The sequence below is a fragment of the Dunckerocampus dactyliophorus genome, chromosome 20 (assembly GCF_027744805.1).
Source record: "Dunckerocampus dactyliophorus isolate RoL2022-P2 chromosome 20, RoL_Ddac_1.1, whole genome shotgun sequence".
Taxonomy (NCBI): domain Eukaryota; kingdom Metazoa; phylum Chordata; class Actinopteri; order Syngnathiformes; family Syngnathidae; genus Dunckerocampus; species Dunckerocampus dactyliophorus.
In genome coordinates, this window is record NC_072838.1 from 930,977 (window position 1) to 950,410 (window position 19,434).

The window sequence follows — 19,434 nt, forward strand, 5'->3', positions numbered from 1 at the left end:
AGGAGACTGAGGTCCTTTGGTGTGTGCAGGACTCTTTTACGGACCTTTTATGACTCTGTGGTGGCCTCAGCCATCTTCTATGCTGTGGGCTGCTGGAGAGGGGGCAGCACGGACAGGGACAGGAGCAGGATCAATAGACTGATCAGGAGAGCGAGCTCTGTCCTGGACGGTTCTCTGGACTCCGTGGAGGAAGTGGGGGAGAGAAGGATGTTGGCTAAGCTGACATCCATCATGGACAACACCTCTCACCCGCTACATGACACTGTGGGTTCCCTTAGCAGCTCCTTCAGCAGCAGACTGTTACACCCACGGTGTAAGAAGGAGAGGTTCCGCAGGTCCTTCATACCGACCGCTATCAGGCTCTACAACACCTGCACCATTTTGTATTCACTATGTCTATGCATTGCATGCATTGTCTATGACTATGCATTCTTGACTTGTGTACATACTTGTGTATCTTGCTTGCTGCTGTAACAGATGAATTTCCCTGCTGTGGGATTAATAAAGTACTACTACTACTACTAAAAATGTATTGAAAATGGTACATTGGAGTAAGAGCATTTATTCAGAACAGATATAACACTCATTAAATAGTTTTAAAGAGCATGCTTTCTGATTACAGGTTTTAGCGGTCTTCACATGTGAAATACATTTCACATTTTTCTTGACAAACTTGGTGACAAGAGCATCATTCTTTTTTAAATTATCAGAATACAACCTGTAGCTGTATACATACAAATACTGATGCCCGGTCTGGACACATCTTCAGTGATTTTCCTGGGATCTTAAGGCGTTTCGGGTCTTTCAACATCATACGCCCTCCTCCAGGTGACCCAGCCGGGGCTGATCAGACCCCAGCTTGTGTCCACACGGCTAGCTAGCTTCCATGACTCCATGGCTCCCCTCTTTTGAGCCAAAGCCATCTTGAGGCTCTTTCTGCCGCATCGGTGGAACTGCGGATGGCTCTCCTCTTTCTCTCTCCCTCGATGCCTAACCTGCGGAAGGCTCTGGCCAAGGATCGGGCTGCAAAACCCCAACATCCAACCTCCACAGGGAGACACCTTGTTCTCCAGCCGGCCTGCTGGCAGTCGCTGACCAGTCCTGCGTACTTGGGGAGCTTCCTCTCAAAGGCTTCATCCAGTCGATCTTCCCACGGGACTGTCAGCTCCAGCAGCACTATTTGCCTGGTGGACTCTGACACAAGGACAATGTCTGGCCGCAGGGTGGTGACAGCAATGTGGCTGGGGAACTTCAGCTGATGATCAAGATCCACCAACAACTGCCAATCTCTTGCAGACATCAATATGCCTGCAGATGTTGTTCTTCTGACAGGAGTTGGCTTGTCCCCAGCTCTGACAAAGGCGATGGTTTTCTTGGAGGGACGGAACTGCTTTGCCCACTCCAGTCCTGAGCTGATGGATTCAGCGAAGGTTTTAAGGACTTGGTATTGCCTCCACCTGTACCGTCCATCTCCAAGTACCCTTGTACAGCAGCTGAGGATGTGTTCCAGGGTTCCTCGCTTTGAACACAGTGGGCATGCTGGTGACTCTACTATGCTCCATGTGTGCAGGTTTGACGGGCTTGGAAGCACATCGTACACTGCCTGGATGAGGAATTTAATGCGGTGAGGCTCAGATTTCCAAAGCTCTGCCCAGGTGACTTTCCTCTCGACCGCATTCTCCCATCTCATCCAAGCTCCCTGATGTTTCATTCCCACTGCCTTGCAGGTTCTGGTCTCCTCCACTGCTGCTCGCACCTCCTCCTGAACAAGGCATCGCCTTTCCTTCCCCCTGGTGTTCAACTGGGGACACGGAAAGGAACCTAGCCCTGCTCGGCTTCGTGTGACCACTCCCACCAGGCTCCTGTGGTGCAGCCTAGCATCAGCTTCTTGAACTGCTTCCTCTGCCCTCCATTTCCTGCCCGTCCTTACTTGGATCGCTGCTTTAGCCACCTTTGGATCACATGAGTCCCTGTACTGAACCACTTGCCTGGCTCTGGTTACCTTGTATTCCTCCTCCAGGGATTGAGAGTCAGTTGCAATTTGTTGGTGTTTCCATAAAGTGCAATGCTACTCAGGCTCCTTGCCATCTCCGGAGGTGGTTGCTGACCCTCCACTCCATGGTTTCAACTGTCGAGATGGGGACTGCGTAAACAAGGAGGGGCCACAGGATCCTGGGAAGAATGCCATGTTGGTAGACCCAGGCTTTAAACTTCCCAGGCAGGCCTGAGTTGTCCACAGATTTCAGCCAGCCATCCAACATAGATGTTGTGTCTCTCAGAGAGCAGTCCAAAACCTTTCCCAGGCTCTTGACTGGTTTCTCTGAGATAGTTGGGATGGCTGTGCCTGTGATGTTAAACCGGAACTTGTCCTCTACCTTTCCTTTCCTCAGCACCATTGATCTGGATTTGTCAGGTTTGAAACGCATCCGGGCCCACCCCACCAGCTTCTCAAGCCCCTTCAGAATCCACCGGCAGCCTGGGACTGATTCTGTCATGACTGTGAGGTCATCCATGAATGCCCGGATTGGTGGTTGCCGTTATCCAGATTTCGTGCGGGGCCCTCTGCACTCTGGTTCAGCAGACTTGGTGAGCATGTTCATGGCTAGGGAGAACAACGTCACAGAGATAGTGCATCCTGTGACGATACCGATGTCCACCTTGTGCCAACTGGATGTTATTGCTCCTGAAGAGACCCTCATCCTGAAATTGTTGTAATAATCAGCGATGAGGTCTCTGCACCTGCTGGATACGTGATGTTTCGTCAGAGTGAGCTGAATCAGCTTGTGTGGAATGGAACCGAAAGCATTTGCCAGATCAAGCCACAACACTGACAAGTTGCCCTTGTTCTCTCTGGCCTCCCGAATGAGCTGTGTCACCACACCCGTATGCTCCAGACAACCTGACATTCCTGAAATGCCTCCTTTCTGGACTGATGTATCGATGTAGGTGTTCTTTGCCAGGTAGGTTGTTGGAGAAATGTATATAAATGTTATCATATATTTGTCTTAAAGAATGTATCTTCCTTTGTTTGAACCACTATAACCTCTGTATGTGTGTGTGTCTGAGCAGTAAAGTTTTATGGGGCTACGGAGAAGAAGATGAAGGAACTCCTCTTGACCGCATGAGCGCTCAGCTGATTTTGTTCCTTCCTTCGTCATGATTACTTGTTATCTTTTCTATGTACTCATCCACAGAGACTCTTTGTAGATCAACAAGAACAAACAGGAACTGCTAAACAACAGATGCTTGGAATGTTCTGGTGTAACTGTTGGATTTACGATGTGCTTTCTTTTATACACCGGACCTTTTGAACCTCCTCTTTCTAAGCCTGCTGCATGTTTACAGATTCACACTCTTGATTGTTGTTGATGTGAACACCCCCACACACCCCCACATACACAGTTAGATACAGGTTGTATTGGCACGTTGCAGCTGTTGTGCTCCCCCTCCCCTTAGAGCTGCAACGTGCTCTGTGTAACTAGGGAATCCCCAACAGAATAAAAGGGAGGAGAACGCAGAGTTTACTCAGAACGGATCGAGGTTGTAAACTGAGTACATCTCTGTCTGTTCTCCTTGGAAGTAAAAGCAGTCTTCGAGGGAAAGGCTTCTTGAGACGTCATCTGTACTTCTGTGAAGAACAGCTTCGAAGAGCGAAACGTCCGACACTTTCTTCACAGAAGTACAGATGACGTCTCAAGAAGCCTTTCCCTCGATGGACAACTCCTGTACGACTGAGAGAGCCTACACAAACGTAAAAGCAATCTTGTTGTCTTCTTTCTTCTTTCTTAGTGTGTTTAGAATGTTTTAGGTTGCTTAAACCTGACATTAATTTGGTCCTTCGAGCCGGATACCAAGACACCTGAGGATTCCAGCTGAGCGGACGACAACCAGAAAGACCGTGGCCACGGCAAACAGACCCTTTCCAGGACTGGCTCTCGTTTCACTGGCTGGAGTCGGATGGTTGACGGTATACCTTGGAGAGGGAAGACAACTTGGTGAGTTATATTTCCTCAGGGGGGAATAAGAAGAATGAGTGAAACGTGTTAAGAAAAGACAAGCGGAGTCAATAAAAGCCCACTAGGCCTGCTTAGAGTAAAACCTTGTGAATACTAGTCAATGGCAAGTAATTGAAGGACACCGAATTCCTACAAAATCCGTGGTAAAGATGGATTTTGATACGATAGATTCTGATAAATTCCGTGGTAAAAAGGGACGCCGGATTCCCATAAATTTCGTGGTAAAGAGGGATGCCGGATTCCGACAAATTCCGTGGTAATAACAGGACGGAGGAGTCCTATGCGCATTTAAATTCCGTGTTGTGTGCTTGTGAGTGTGAGTGGAGACTAAGTTTCACTAGAAACTTATCTCATACCAAAGCGGTGAGATTGTAAGTGGTGACTTGTTGTGGAAGCAGAGGCAAGAATTCTCCGCCCCCACCGGGGTAGAAGCTTGAGAATTACCACAATAAGATTATTTTTCACCACCTCACTGACAGAAAGAAAACCCAGTTATTAGAATTCCCTAAGAATTCACATCATAACTGGGACCAAATTGAATTAAAATGGGAAATGGAAAAAGTAAAACAAACTATAAAGATAACTTACAGAGTAAAGACTGGCGATTCGTTGAAAAACAAGATTCAACAAAGTTAAAATACCTGGATAAATGGGTGTCTAAATACGGGTATGATGGCCAATTAAATTCCCCAAAAATAGTGTCGTTACAGGACTAGATACTTTAGTGGATGAAAAATAATGATAAAAAGAAAATAATTATAAAAAGATGAAAAAAGAAGGATATGAAGAGACAGTTTTGGCTTAATACAGCTCAAAAAAGAGAAGAAGGAGAAAAAGAAGAGAAAAACAAAAAAGAAACGTGTGTGTAAAAAGAAAAGAAAAAAGGAACAGCAAAGGTGGAAACAGAAGGTTGAGAAGTTAAAAATAAGAGAGAAGGGACTGAGGAAGTGAAAGTTAAAGATAGAGAAGAGGATAATAAGATAGTAAATGTTCAAAGGACTGAGTAAAGTAGGGAAGAAAGACAGCAAGGCAGACCCTCACTGGATCCTCTCTTGCTGGTGTCTCCACCACGATATGAGGAGCAGTGTAGTGATATTCCACAGCAGAGAACTGGAACACCGAGTGCAAGGCCTGATCAACCGAACCACTCGACGTTTCCTAAAAAGAACAGATGACACCGCCATGGGTAGAACTAAACAACAACTAGATGAAACATTTGATGATTACAGAGCCACAATGATAACGGTATTTAAAACAAAGTGGCTAACGGGATAATGATGACCCACAGGGTCGTTATAACAACAGCTGAAAAATGCGTTACACGCTAATTCAAAAGACGCTATAAGAAATTGGTTCTTCAAATATTACATACATTTTGCAACAGGCATGCAAGAAGAATATGTTAAACATGCCATACGTGGGGAAAGAAAATGACAAAGGAAAAATCTTAGGCTTAAAAAATGAAGATACCTTCATAAATGAAGAAGGTCAAATATACTTTCAAAGTAACGCACTAAACAGGAGGATTTGGAAGAGGACAATTTAGACAAAATGCGTCAGGCTGTTGGCGTTGTGGAAAAGAAGGGCATATTGGACGCAACTGTTAAAAAATAAATAAATAAAATTAAAAGTAAATAAACACCAAGAAATCCTACACTGTGTGACTAGGCCAGCCTGCTCCCACAGCAGAAGAAAGGGACACTTCTGAGTCAATGAACAAAAACTTAGTGGAGCTCAATTTACAAGAGCTGTAAATCCTGCTGTGGTAGTACTTGTAGTACCACAAACAGTATGGAAAGGCATGTCAGTTGCCCATTTTATTGGTACCAAAATGTCCTGTCAATCTGCTGTGGAGAGATGGCTTGTCAGCCCTGGGACTGGCTTTAGTTCCAACTAGTGATGGAAACATGTCAGGTTCAAGCAACCTAAAACATTCTAAACACACTAAGAAAGAAGAAAGAAGACAACAAGACTGCTTTTACTTCCAAGGAGAACAGACAGAGATGTACTCAGTTTACAACCTCGATCCGTTCTGAGTAAACTCTGCGTTCTCCTCCCTTTTATTCTGTTGGGGATTCCCTAGTTACACAGAGCACGTTGCAGCTCTAAGGGGAGGGGGAGCACAACAGCTGCAACGTGCCAATACAATCTGTATCTAACTGTGTATGTGGGGGTGTGTGGGGGTGTTCACATCAACAACAATCAAGAGTGTGAATCTGTAAACATGCAGCAGGCTTAGAAAGAGGAGGTTCAAAAGGTCTGGTGCATAAGATGAAAGCACATCGTAAATCCAACAGTTACACCAGAACATTCCAAGCATCTGTTGTTTAGCAGTTCCTGTTTGTTCTTCTTGATCTACAAAGAGTCTCTGTGGATGAGTACATAGAAAAGATAACAAGTAAACATGACTAAGGAAGGAACAAAATCAGCTGAGCGCTGATGCGGTCAAGAGGAGTTCCTTCATCTTCTTCTCCGTAGCCCCATAAAACTTTACTGCTCAGACACACACACATACAGAGGTTATAGTGGTTCAAACAAAGGAATACATTCTTTAAGACAAATATATGATAACATTTATATACATTTCTCCAACATTTCCCTCCTGTTTATCATGTATTTGCTCAAATTCTCATATCATTCTATAACCGCTTCCTTTCAGATTTTCAGTCAAGAAATCATTTTTATGAACACAAACACATCTACACTAAGAGTCAAATGTGACTTTTACTCATAGTCACCTGGTCTGGAAACAGATCAGGCAAATGGAGATCATCCTCCATGTCTATAGCTGTCTCCATCTCTCTCTCGTTCCCTTCCAGATCCAACAACAAATACATTTGTGCCATTTTAGTTTCCATGGGTGAAATAGCTGCATTTATCATTTTGTTAAATAGACCCCGCAAACAGGGAATAACACAACATCCACACAAGGTTACGATTGCTGCAAAAACAGCACTTGACATCAATAGAGATGACACCAAGGATTTGTACTTGCCAAACATATCAAGCCAACTGTCCCACCATGAGGTTTCCACTCCAGAGTGTTCCTTCATCTTACCATTCAGGGTGCGGAGGCCTTCAATGGCCTGTGTCAGGCTGCCATCAGCAGCAGTGTTGTTAGGAATGAAGGTACAGCATTGTTCTCCAAACATTGCACACACACCTCCTTCCTTTGTTAACAACATGTCCACCGCAATCCCATTTTGGTAAGCCATCAGGGACGTGGCTTTAAGTTGTTCTTTGACCGCTTTAAATCCGACTTGTGTCCAATTTCCGAACATTGTAGTGGACGTAGTTAATCCTGTCTACGTTTTTATTGACGGTAATCTATGGAAATATGGATTCCCATCCAGCCGCAATCTAATTTACTAATTTCTATTCGTCAGGCACCCCACGGAGAACATCAATGGCATCAATGTATATAGGATCCTTGTCTCCTAACCACTGTGGTTGTGTTCGGACCTATAGTCATATGGATAGAATTTCTATACGCCCAACTAACAATCCATGGTGCATGTACTGTCTTTGATGTGCTTCACTTTGGCCTATCTGTTAGTGTTGTTACATTAGTGGCAACTGTGTCTGCATTTTTGAAGTTATTAGTCTGATCCCATACAAGCAGCCCTATGTCCATTATGAACATAATAGTTATCTATCACTTACAAAATACTTTGCTCTTATTACCGTCATTTCACAGAGAACCTTAGGAGTTCCGCCTCTACTAGGAGGTGTTGCTCCCTGTTTAGTCCAGAAGTCAATTTCTGTGTTTGAACTCTGTTGTTGCATATCCCTCAGTATATCGTCATCTAGCTGCTGTTGTTGTTCCACTAATAAAACTGTAATTTGTTGTTCAGCTGCAGCTTTAGCCATTTTATCTGCAAAAGCATTTCCTTTAGCAATATTATCAGTGCCATTGGTATGAGCTGCACATTTGCAAATAGCCACTTTTTGTGGTAATTGAAGTGCTTCTATAAGGTTTTGCAATAATTGTGCGTTACTGGTTTTCCTGTCGATGTGATCATGCCTCTATTTTTCCAATATTGTGCAAATGTATGTACCGTTGCATATGCATATTGACTATCAGTGTAAATAGTTACTTGTTTATTTTTCATTATTGTGCATGCTTCAGTAAGAGCAATTAATTCAGCTGCTTGTGCAGAATAATGGCTATGCAATTGATTAGCTTTTAACACTGTTGTTGCTGTTACTACTGCATATCCTGTTAATGTTTTACCTTTTTCCATTTCCCATTTTAATTCAATTTGGTCCCAGTTAGGATTACAGAAAATACCCTAACCAAAAACAGTGGATGAACTGTGATGTAAGGGCTAAGCTACGTGCTTGTTCGACTGCATTTGTCATGGGCACCGCTGAGGACTACAAAAAGGCCAGATATGACCTGAGGAGGTCCATACGAGAGGCCAAAAGACAGTACAGACAGAAGCTGGAGGGCTACTATTCCACCTCAGACCCTCAGCGCATGTGGGCGGGGCTCCAGCACATCACAGACTATCGACAGCAGAGTAGCGTAGCCACGTCCAGCCAAACCACACTTCCAGATGAGCTGAATGAGTTCTATGCCCGCTTTGACACCCAAACTCCTGATGAGCAGAGAGGGTGGCTGAACCTGGGGAGCACACAGGACTCACCTCTCATGGTGACATCAGCTGATGTGCGCAGGGTTCTGAACAAAACAAACCCACGAAAAGCAGCAGGCCCGGACAACATCTCAGGACGTGCACTTCGGGTTTGCTCATCAGAGCTAGCTGATGTGCTTGCTGACATATTTAACCTGTCGCTTGCACAAGCATCTGTACCGACCTGCTTTAAGTCCACCACCATAGTGCCCGTACCCAAGAAGAGCAACGTGACCTGCTTGAATGACTATCGCCCTATAGCACTCACTCCTATTGTTATGAAGTGCTTTGAAAGAATAGTCATGACCCACATCAAAAAGAGCATCCCGGCCACTGTGGACCCTCTACAGTTTGCATATCGCCAGAATCGGTCCACGGATGATGCAGTCAACACTGCCATCCACACAGCCCTTTCTCACCTACAGGGCCAGGACACATATGTCAGAATGCTATTTATAGACTATAGCTCTGCTTTTAATACAGTCTGCCCCCACAAACTCACAAATAAGCTCCTCACACTTGGCCTGTCACCCTCCCTCTGTAACTGGGTGTTTAACTTTCTAACAGGCAGGCCCCAGTCAGTCAGAGTCCACAACCGCACATCCAGCTCAAGAATTGTGAGCACTGGGACCCCACAGGGGTGTGTGCTGAGTCCACTCCTCTACACGCTCTTCACCTACGATTGCGTGGCCTCCCAGAACAACACCAGCATCATTAAATTTGCGGGTGACACTACAGTCATCGGCCTGATCACTGGTGGTGTTGAAACATCATACAGAAGAGAGGTGGCGGACCTCATAGCTTGGTGTCGTGATAACAATCTCCTTCTCAATACAGATAAGACTAAAGAGATGATCATCGACCCAAGAACAAGGGAAAAGGAGCCGCATAGACCCCTGTTTATTGATGAGACTGAGGTGGAGAGGGTGAAAACCTTCAAGTTCCTTGGCACACACATCAGCGAGGACCTCACCTGGTCTCACAACACCCAACAAATTCTGAAGAAGTCCCAAAGGAGACTGTACTTCCTGAGAAGACTGAGGAAATTTGGCATGTCCACCACAATCCTGAGTTGCTTCTACAGATGCACTATGGAAAGTGTCCTTACCGCCTCCATCACTGTTTGGTACGGTAACTGTACAACACGTGATAGGAAGGCACTCCAGCGGGTGATCAAGACCTCACAGAACATTGTTGGGGCAGCCCTCCCCTCACTGCAAGACATTTATAAAACTAGAGTCCTACGCAGAACACACAACCTCATCAAGGACAGCACACATCCACAACACTCATTATTCACACTCCTACCGTCAGGCAGACGCTACAGGAGTTTGAAGTCCAGGACCACAAGGCTGGCAAACAGCTTTTACCCACAGGCCATCAGGCTTCTCAACGAAGCACTCACACACGCCGCACGCAACACACGCACACACTCATAGCACTTAATTTATTTGTATTAATGTCTCTTCTGTTGTTGTTGCTTAATTTATTGGTATTTATGTTTCTTATGTTCTTATTCTTTCTTGTGTTTTCTTTCTTTTCTTGGGAGAATGAACAGAATAAGATTTTCATTGCATAGCAGAACTGCTGTTTTACTGTGCACATGACAATAAAACTCTCTTGAATCTTGAACCTCTAAACTCACTAACCACCAGGCGTCCCCCGTCAAGATGCAGACTCTTTTTCCTGAACACCGCCATTTTCCAGCAGTCACTCATAGTCTGACTCAAACACTCCTCGCTATATAAGACATCTCACACATTTCCACACCCCTCACCACGCCCACACAATCTAAAGAAAATAAAGTCACAGCCCCTTTCCTTTTCCCCTCCCACATCCACACCACGCCCTCCAAAATGACATCACCGTATATGAGCAAAACGGTCCTTCCATATATACACATCATCATCACCTTTTGACAGTTTCCAGCTAATATTTTTATCGATTACATTTATATGACGTCATTACATTTTGACTAAAGGTGGGTAGTCCTTTCTCTAATGAGAGTCGGCATCAAGTACCCGTGAATCGGTAAACTCGAGTTCCCCCCGTGCTGTGGCAGTCCCGGGTCACACGGTCAGCCCGCCGTGACCTCCAGCTGCACATTTCCAGACCCCACCGTGATCACAGTCCATTAGAGCCCTCCAGACATGATAGCACCCCTATATCACCTTTCCACTCCAATGGAACATGATGAATGAGACTGGTGCTGCTGTGTGTCACAGTAAATGTGTTCCCCAGCAACAGTAGCCTGTGTTCTGATGGGGATTGTAATTAGCGACACCTGGTGGCCAATGTAGACATGTACATTCCCAACGTGCACGTGTCTTCTGCCTTGGATTTCACTTCCATTTGTACACTTAAACCAAAGCATCAGCATGAAAGATGCACTTGTTTTCCTAACAGGATTTATTCATGTGATCATTCATGAAACATGTCATCAATACGCTATAGGACATTAGCATGGGCGTAGACCACCACCATGTATCCATGGGTGTGGCCAACTTCAACACAACTTTATTGATGACACAGAAAGGACACGTCCGCTGGCATCCAGTATGTTGGCATCACATCCAGAATGATCCATTAGCAGGGCACATGGTTGGCAAATCATGACAACATTTCAAGGGAACAAATAGAAGCTAGCATGTTAGCAATAGCCTTACGTGCCAGCACAGGAAGAGGGCGGGATGTTGGCAAACAGTCCCTTTAGGAAAACAATACAGAGCAGAATACGAGTAAATATGACAAGCGTTACCAGTAGGTGGCATCAGCCACACGCCAACTGTACGCCCTCAATACCCATAAACACACGTGGAACGTTAGCCACACGATATCATGGAATACACATCAAAGCATCCATCCCATAGCGATACTGCCCTGATATCTGATATCATGGATGGATGCGCCCGCCCCCACTTTACATGGGATACACCAGGAAGCCACTGAACACGTTAGCACAACATGTAAGTACATGGTAACTACTAGCATAGACATACACCTTGTCTCCATCCTCCAGGTCAACCATCTTGCTGTTGGAGGCCATGTAGTAATTCCCTTTGGGTTGGTTGATAACACGAACGTCCATCAGATTCTCTGTCTTCTTATACTTGTTCTCCCAAAACAGATATAAAGCAATATCCACACCATCTGATCTGTAGGTCACAGTGAAGAAGTAGGCGCCCTTGTAGGGGGCTGTGAAAATGCCTGCAGGGGGACAATCACACCTTCATTAGTGCCCCCCCCCAGTGGTGCTGTCAGAGAGGTAAGGAGCTATGAAGAAATGCTATGCTAGTTAGCAGTCAGGTGGCATCCTACCTGTAGTGGCATCATAGTGGCTACCCACGTTGGTGTGCACGTTTTGAAAGATCACCTTGCTGTCATTTGTCTTTTTGTCGCCCCCTGTTGCTGCAAACCACACCTTACGTTTGTCTGCAGGACACATCAGGTGTCAGGTCATAGGTCAACTACACACTCCTATGACCTTTACCCTTTCTGACCCACCTGACATGCCATCCAGCTTGCCCACACGTGCCTTTAGATCCTGTGAGAGTCCATGAGTATAAGTACTACTGCAGTACATGGTGTATATACATGGTAATTCAGCATCCAGGTGTGTTCTTACCCATTTGTCATCTTTAAGAGTTTTCATACGTGCCTTCAGATCCTGCAGGTGAACATGTTGTGGGTCACTCGCCTCAAGCAGTGTCTCTACATGCTAATCAAGTACCCAGGTGTGTTTTTTCTACCTGAATGGTATTCTTGTTTTTGGCCTTAAGGTAGTCCACCTTTCCAGTCAGATCCTAGAAGTACATGAGTATAAGTACTACTGCAGTACATCCTGTACATGCTAATGAAGTACCCAGGTGTGTTTTAACTACCTGAATGGTTCTGTTGTTTGTGATCTCTGCAGTCTTCAGGTTGTCCATCTTTCCAGTCATAGCCTAGAAGTACATGAGTGTCAGTACTACTGCAGTACATCCTGTACATGCTAATGAGGTACCCAGGTGTGTTTTTTCCACCTGCTCCAGGCGGTCCATGCGTGTAGTCCACAGCCAGGAAGGCAAAGGAATCCATCCCACTTCGATGGCTATGAAGAGGAACATCACGATGAAGAGGATCTGGAGGCCTTTTCCCTTCAACCACTTGACTCCAGTCTTTCTGTGATCTGAATGAGAGAAGATGGAAGAACATGCTGCTTCTAAACAAACACTATGGGGCTTCATGGCTGGGGGGGTGTGAGAGCAGACCCCAGTCAGGGCCAGCAAGTGAAATAAAAGTGTGTAGTCGGCTTTAAAGAGATTGTGTCAGGATTCTTACGCACAATGACATGGTGAATGAATGAATGCATGACGACTATAATCGTTCATTATTGTCGTAATGAATGATCGTGAAAGCACCCGCTCCCTGAAATGCTGTAGCTAGCATGCTGACTCCTAGCCCTGACGAGCTAACATGCCAGCATGCTAACAGCACACAGATGAAAATGGCCTAAATGCTAACATTAGCATCCTAAGAAGGCTAAAATGCTATTTGTTAGCATGTTAATGAACATTCAAACACTGTCTATTTAAGTTTATACATTTAAAAATAGCAAAAATGCTAACATTACAGATTAAAAATGGCGCAAGTGCTAAGATGCTAGCTAGCATATTAACAATGTTAATGTGTTAATGTTTAGCATGCTAATGATACTAACATGCTAATGATACTAACATGCTAGCATGCTAGTGCTGAGTGTTTATGCGAGTTTATGGCAATAAAAATGTCTTAACGCTTCTGACTCATTAGTACCCACAAGGTTAAAAAAAAGGATAAAAAATTGGACTTTGTCGTGCAATTTTGAGCACAGATTGCTAAATGTAAATGCTAGCGGCATAAACTAAGCCAGTGAGCTTTGGAGACGTCATAGGCTCATATGACCTTTTCCTCGGGGTTTGTTTGGAATCCGAATCCGAAATACACGCACGGTAAGTTTGAATAGTGCCCCCTTTCGGCCAATATACTCCCATTATAAACACCTATTTTTCATGTTCAATAATCCTGATATTTTTATTTTTTCCTGTAAAAAACACATCAATCCTATGCTCGGGAGTTGAGCTTTCGGTGAAATGGTGAATGGAGCGGTTTTTTATTTTTCACCACTAGATGGCGCCAGAGACCAACGGTTTCTTTGGAGAAAACATTGTTTGCTATGACGATGCTCTTCCGGAGTTTAAGTTCATACAGGTGAATCGTGTGCGTGCATCTGTGTTCGTGCGTGCACGGGCGCGCGCATCATCTGCTGACACGTGCAGATAAATGATTATTGCGCGAGGTATTCACAAAATCGGAGATGCTTTTGCAAAATGCATGTCAGCATTGATGAAATGCATTTCAATCGTGTTTTCATGACATTACCGTCGCGTTTGTCGCATAAACATGACGTCAAATGTACGCGCTCGGATGCAATCACACGACTCCAACAGAAGAGGCCATATTCCACGTGAGAAGCGCTCAAGGCCACCCTGGAGTCCGATGATTCAAAAGTTGCTATCAACGACACATCTGAAGCTGATCTAGGGATTTTAAATATCAATATGTGACTTACAGTACCAGAAAGTGGCCCAAACAGCGTCTATTCGACGTTGGCGCGAGAGACTTTAAAGCAAGCATGAAGGCTTAAATGCTAAGATGCTAAGCTAAACGCTAGCTAGAGACACGCCCAAGCGTTCCTGAGTGGATCGGTATGTAGGTCACGTGTTCCATCTTGTGCCAATCAAGGGTGCAGGCATGATGAGGGCACATCAAAGGCCAATGAAAAGGAGCCGTCTGACTTCTATTGATCTCGAGGAGCGCAGGGACCGTGTACAAATGTGGTCTTGTTCTGCCTGATCACGTGTGTAGCATGTACTTCCAATAGCATCGCTTCTGCCAAGAGACGACGTGTGCTTTTCAGTCATTCTGCTTCTTCAATTCATGTGTCACGTGTCCGTGTGTCCAATAGCTTCACTCCCGTGAAGAAGAGGAGGACCTCACAAATCAAATCAATGGCCAGTGAAGCTATTGAACGGATGCATTTATGAAACAATAAAAATTCCCCAGAATGATTTCAAAGCACATTTTCCCAAAGTCTTTGCTGTCGTGTGAACAGGAGAAGCCGCTGATGTGGGATTTGAGTTTTGTGGTCCTCCTCCTCACAGAAGTCCATTTTCACTAACTTGTTGCTTCGTAGATCAAACTATTTCCACTAAGGGCCGCGTAGGAAAAATCTAAAGATGGGGGGGCAGCTTTTACATGTTTTTTAAACCAGCTCAAATAAAATATATAATATAATGTGTTTATATATTTATATATATACATATACAATATATGTATTCATTTTATCAGGGACAAAGCATATTATTATTATGATGATTATGGACGGTTTCTCCTTACATTACTTTTTGGTTGTGTTTTTTTACAAACACTAACGTTCTACTCGTACGTTTTCTTCTCATACTAACATGACTTATTCTCATATTTTAACTTTATGATCATAACATGATAGCATTTACTCAACCTAATTTTACTAAAATGTCTCATTAATTCTTTTCGTATATTACAACTTGATTAAAATGACTGCTTTTTTCCCCATACCTGTATTTGTTGTTTTTTAAATGTTATTGTTTCATCGTATTTTTAGAACGTGCCGAGGGCCAATAAGAAAAAGCAGTCGCGGGCCGCACTTTGGACACCCCTGGTATATATGTGACGTCATATATGGCCTATGAGAACAGCCAATAGCTACTCGTCTGACTGAGGGGTTGGCAACATTGATGCCAACCGCCAGAATACAGAAGACGACATTTGCAGACGGTCCCTGCGCTCCGGTCTCGCTGCCGGCTTCTCCTGGAGATCAATAGAAGTCAGACTGCACGGAAGATGGCTCGTTTTGATCAAAAGTGGCTTGTAGCTGTTTGTGTGTGTTGCACGTGGGAAAGAGGTATGTTTGCTGTCTTTGAACCATTCAGTCGCCTCGGAGCTCCTCTCCGCTCCTGTACGGCTTCTTCTGGCGTCCACTCGCCCGGTCGTCTTGTTCCAGGGCCTGCAAGGAGAGATTCTTTCATCATAAACGTCATTTAAAGCCATGGCATACAGTGTACACTATATATAAACATACAGGCGGCACGTGCATCACTCCTATACAGTAAGGCAGTCAAAACGTCATTTCAATCCGGGATACGTGCACGTGCAGCCAGCATCACTTCTACAAGGAGTGACATGCAGCTATTAACAAGATCGATACTTCGCATTCATGTCACGTGCCCACCGACCAGAAGGGCTCCGTGATGCTGGAGTCTACTACACACATTCAACACATATTGACAGAGAAAGTGGTTTTCCACTACCTGTGATAGTTGAAGCACAGATCATATCGTACTGTGTCCCATACATCTAGTCATGCCCCCCACCCCTCCCAACACACACACACACACATCCCAGCCCTCCCTTTACCAAAGTTGCTCTAACAGTGATGAAAGCTGGACACCTCACTTTAGACGGAGTCCTCAAGTCAACTCAACTCAACAGAAGAACAACTCAGGACACTTACAAGAGTTGGAAGCTTTGCCCACATCTACAGAGAGGTCTTTGTCCATTGGAGCACGTGGCTGGATGCGTGAGGCTGGATGGTGAGGCTGGATGGTGAGGCTGGGAGCGTGTGGCTGGATGCGCGTGGGGGGCTGCTTTTATAGCAGCCACTGACATCATGGTCACATGTCAAAAATGTCTTTTTGCCTTTCATACGTCATGCTGCTAGAAAGCCATCATTCTTCCTCAAACTTTTCTTTGAATATTCGTACTTTATTCTTGTAAAATGACTGCTGTTGTTTCCCATTTTGCTGCTCTTTTCTTGTTCAATGGTATTTTAGAATGTGCTGTGGGCCAACAAAGAACAGCCCTGATGCTGTATTTATGAAACGCTGTTTCCAAAGTGCAGCACAGACGAGTAAATACAGAAATAAGAAGTCAAAGTACAAACTACTACAGTAAACAAAACACTTGCTGTAGAATTACTGTAGATATTTGAAACAAGTACAAACAATCAAAGCAATGAATACCAGAAGCAGGTGACAAATCAATCGATCAAATCAAATGAAAGCTCATTGAAAACTACGCAGAAGGCCCGGTCTCCCCCGGTCTTCAGTCTGGTCTCGGGCCCACCGGTCGGACCCGGCCTTCGGACCTCAATGTGCGCGCTGGAGGGGCCGGTCCATTTGATGCCTTCAGAGAAAAGCGTGCACGGCTTGTTGGAAATGTGGCAAAGATAACATGAAGATGATAACAGGATTTTACAACGCCGTTTAAAATGGCTGCCTATGATGACGCCAAGGTCGGTGGCCGCGGGACTGACATGGTTCTTGCGGGGGATGACTTCTGTCTCCCCCTCGTTGAGCTGGAAAACATTTGGAGCCGACCGGGCCTTGACGTGGCTTAAGCACTCGAGAATTCACGTATTTGAAAGGATACCCCTTTAAGTGAAAATAAATGACATCTTTCCACGTGAACGTTAAAATCACCCGCAATGAAAATGTTGTCATGCTTGATCAACATGGCAGCCATAAAGTCAGAAAAGCCCCCAATCAAATGTTTATTGTGTTTGGGTGGTCTGTAGATGACCTCACACAACACCGGCTCAGTTTGTCGCAGCTCACCTCAAACGAGGAGAAAGCCACCATGGACAATGGCTTCTGGTGTGAAATAGTAGCAACACCTCCTCCACGGCACGGCCGGTACTTCTTGGCGCGTTGGTGGAGGTCCAGTCGGGAGGCAACAGCTCAGAGAAGGCATCCACTGACCTGGCATTCACTGGTGCACAATCGCCTGCCACTTTAAGAGGTCCCAGGAGGAACGACGCTCGTCGTGCCGCCCGACGACGGGCACCGGCCAGGCCGCCCGTTTGTCACGCCGTATGTTGGCACGTGTTATCAAAAATAGTTGGAGTGATGGGTGCTCTACACCAAACTTTACACCAAACGTCCTTTCTGCTCTGTCGCCAATAACGGAATGCAATGAAATATTTCAACTCGTTCCATCGCAGCCATTTTTCAAAAGCTTCGGTAGCGGCCATTTTACACCGTTCTGACTGATCACACGGAATATTGTGTTCCTTGGCTTTATAAACATGGAACCTACCAAAGGAAACATTAGACTCCCTCTTTCATCAGGAAAACAAGTTGGTTTCTACTTTTTCCCTTCTTTAGTCATCAGCAGTAGAACGCAGGGAAGTTTCAGGGAAATATCAGTTCCTGACTAAAACAGGGCGAAAAGCAACTTTTTGTGAAAGGATACATTTCAAGCACAACTTTCATTTTGACACAAATATTTGCTTCAATAGTTCCGATATCTAAACTACACCGACATAAACAACACACCATACATGTTGCTTGACATCAAAATAACCATTTATGTACAAATACAAGTGAAAAACCATTTACCAAGGCAAGTTCTAGTAAAAACATGGAGAACACCAGGCGTCTGTTAACCTCAGGTGAATACTGTAGGTGGGATGTTCACGTAACATTAACACTTATTCAGATATCTACAGCCTAAACAACATCACATGACTAGTTTACTTGCAGCCTGTCTGTCATCTGCAGAATATGGTTTCCTTTTTGGGGGCCTTTGTGTTCCGTCTTCATAAGTTGATGTTTGCATTGTACATGTTCAGTGGTACAGGAGTGATGGGTGTCAAGTTCTTGAGGACTTTCACCAGCCTTAACTTGAGAAGGCCGAGAAGGTTGCAGAGGACACTTTTACAAGTCACCTCCAGTAGAGTTTCTTGCGTTTATTTGACACCTCAACTATTTACAGGAGCACAGGTTAGGTTGATAACCTTAGAATCAGAGAGGAATAGCATCAAATGATTACTCATTACTCTGCAGTTTGTAACTCAGGAACAACAATAGCTGTCACAGGCCAGTGGTCTCTCCGCTCTTCTCTTGTTACAATCATTAGCATAGTTGGGACAAACATACTGGAATGATACTTTAAGAGTCTTTGTGCTTTCCCATTTGTTTACTCTGTACAACCCCCAAGTATTCATAATGTGTGTCATTGTTCTGTCACAAAAAAGTACATCGCAATTGCCACATCAGTTCTATCAGGGGTTTAAACGACCAGCATCATAGTTGTCATAAGAATTGTCATGTTCTTTGATGAATACACGTGCAGTCATGTGACACTTACTACCAATAACTAACAATATTCTCAAATAAGCCCAATTTGACAGAACACTTGACCTACTTGACTTCCTGGTCCTTGAACCCGATGAGGTCACACCAGCTTCCCTGACACTCGCTCCTCCACGGGTATCAAGATGACGAGGTGTCTCACATCTCTGTGAAGGATTGTGGTTGGAGGTTGACTCTTGGGCTGACCAGGTTTCCTTTGGGATGTAACGTACTTTATGGTTGTTGCTGGAAACGTTGACCTCGACGTCCCTTACGATACCTCTGCTATTAGCATTGGTACTGACAACTCGGGCTAGTTTAGACTGGCCCCTGAGCGCATTTTGATCAGCGATCCAAACGATATCTCCAGCTGAGACGTTCCGTTCCTTTGTGTGCCATTTGCTCCTCACAAAAAGGTTTGGACCAGCGAGCACCACTTTTTCCAAAACTTGTGGAACTCTGCTTGAATGAAGCTGACCCTTTTGTATGGGTACACCTCGAACAGGAAGTTACCAGGATCTCTCAGTGGACTTGCTCGGCCTAGCAGAAGAGAGTTGGGACTACGTACTCCACGCAGTCCTCGATGCT

The 19,434-nt window shown here is 44.8% G+C and overlaps 1 protein-coding gene and 1 pseudogene across 1 annotated transcript; both read right to left on the bottom strand.

The window, feature by feature from the left end:
- Positions 1-877: 877 nt before the first annotated feature.
- Positions 878-3,121, bottom strand: LOC129173603 (uncharacterized; annotated as a pseudogene).
- Positions 3,122-10,508: 7,387 nt separating this feature from the next.
- On the bottom strand, positions 10,509-16,320 carry LOC129173195 (uncharacterized). The gene is made up of 9 exons (XM_054763887.1): positions 16,227-16,320; positions 15,639-15,719; positions 12,676-12,821; positions 12,535-12,597; positions 12,403-12,456; positions 12,279-12,320; positions 12,158-12,197; positions 11,972-12,085; positions 10,509-11,860 (listed from the first exon to the last, which is right to left on the bottom strand). Exons 1-9 carry the CDS (start codon positions 16,270-16,272, stop codon positions 11,574-11,576), a joined length of 873 nt encoding a protein of 290 aa, XP_054619862.1. The 5' UTR covers positions 16,273-16,320; the 3' UTR covers positions 10,509-11,573.
- Positions 16,321-19,434: the final 3,114 nt, after the last annotated feature.

Bases quoted from the DNA above. Each gene is read 5' to 3' on its own strand.
- LOC129173195 (XM_054763887.1), bottom strand. From the start codon at position 16,272: ATGGACAAAGACCTCTCTGTAGATGTGGGCAAAGCTTCCAACTCTT. The intron at 12,822-15,638 runs GTTCAAAGACAG...TCTCTCATTCAG, and splicing joins AGCTCCGAGGCGACTGAATG to ATCACAGAAAGACTGGAGTC. The intron at 12,321-12,402 runs GTAGAAAAAACA...GTTCACCTGCAG, and splicing joins AAAACAAGAATACCATTCAG to GATCTGAAGGCACGTATGAA.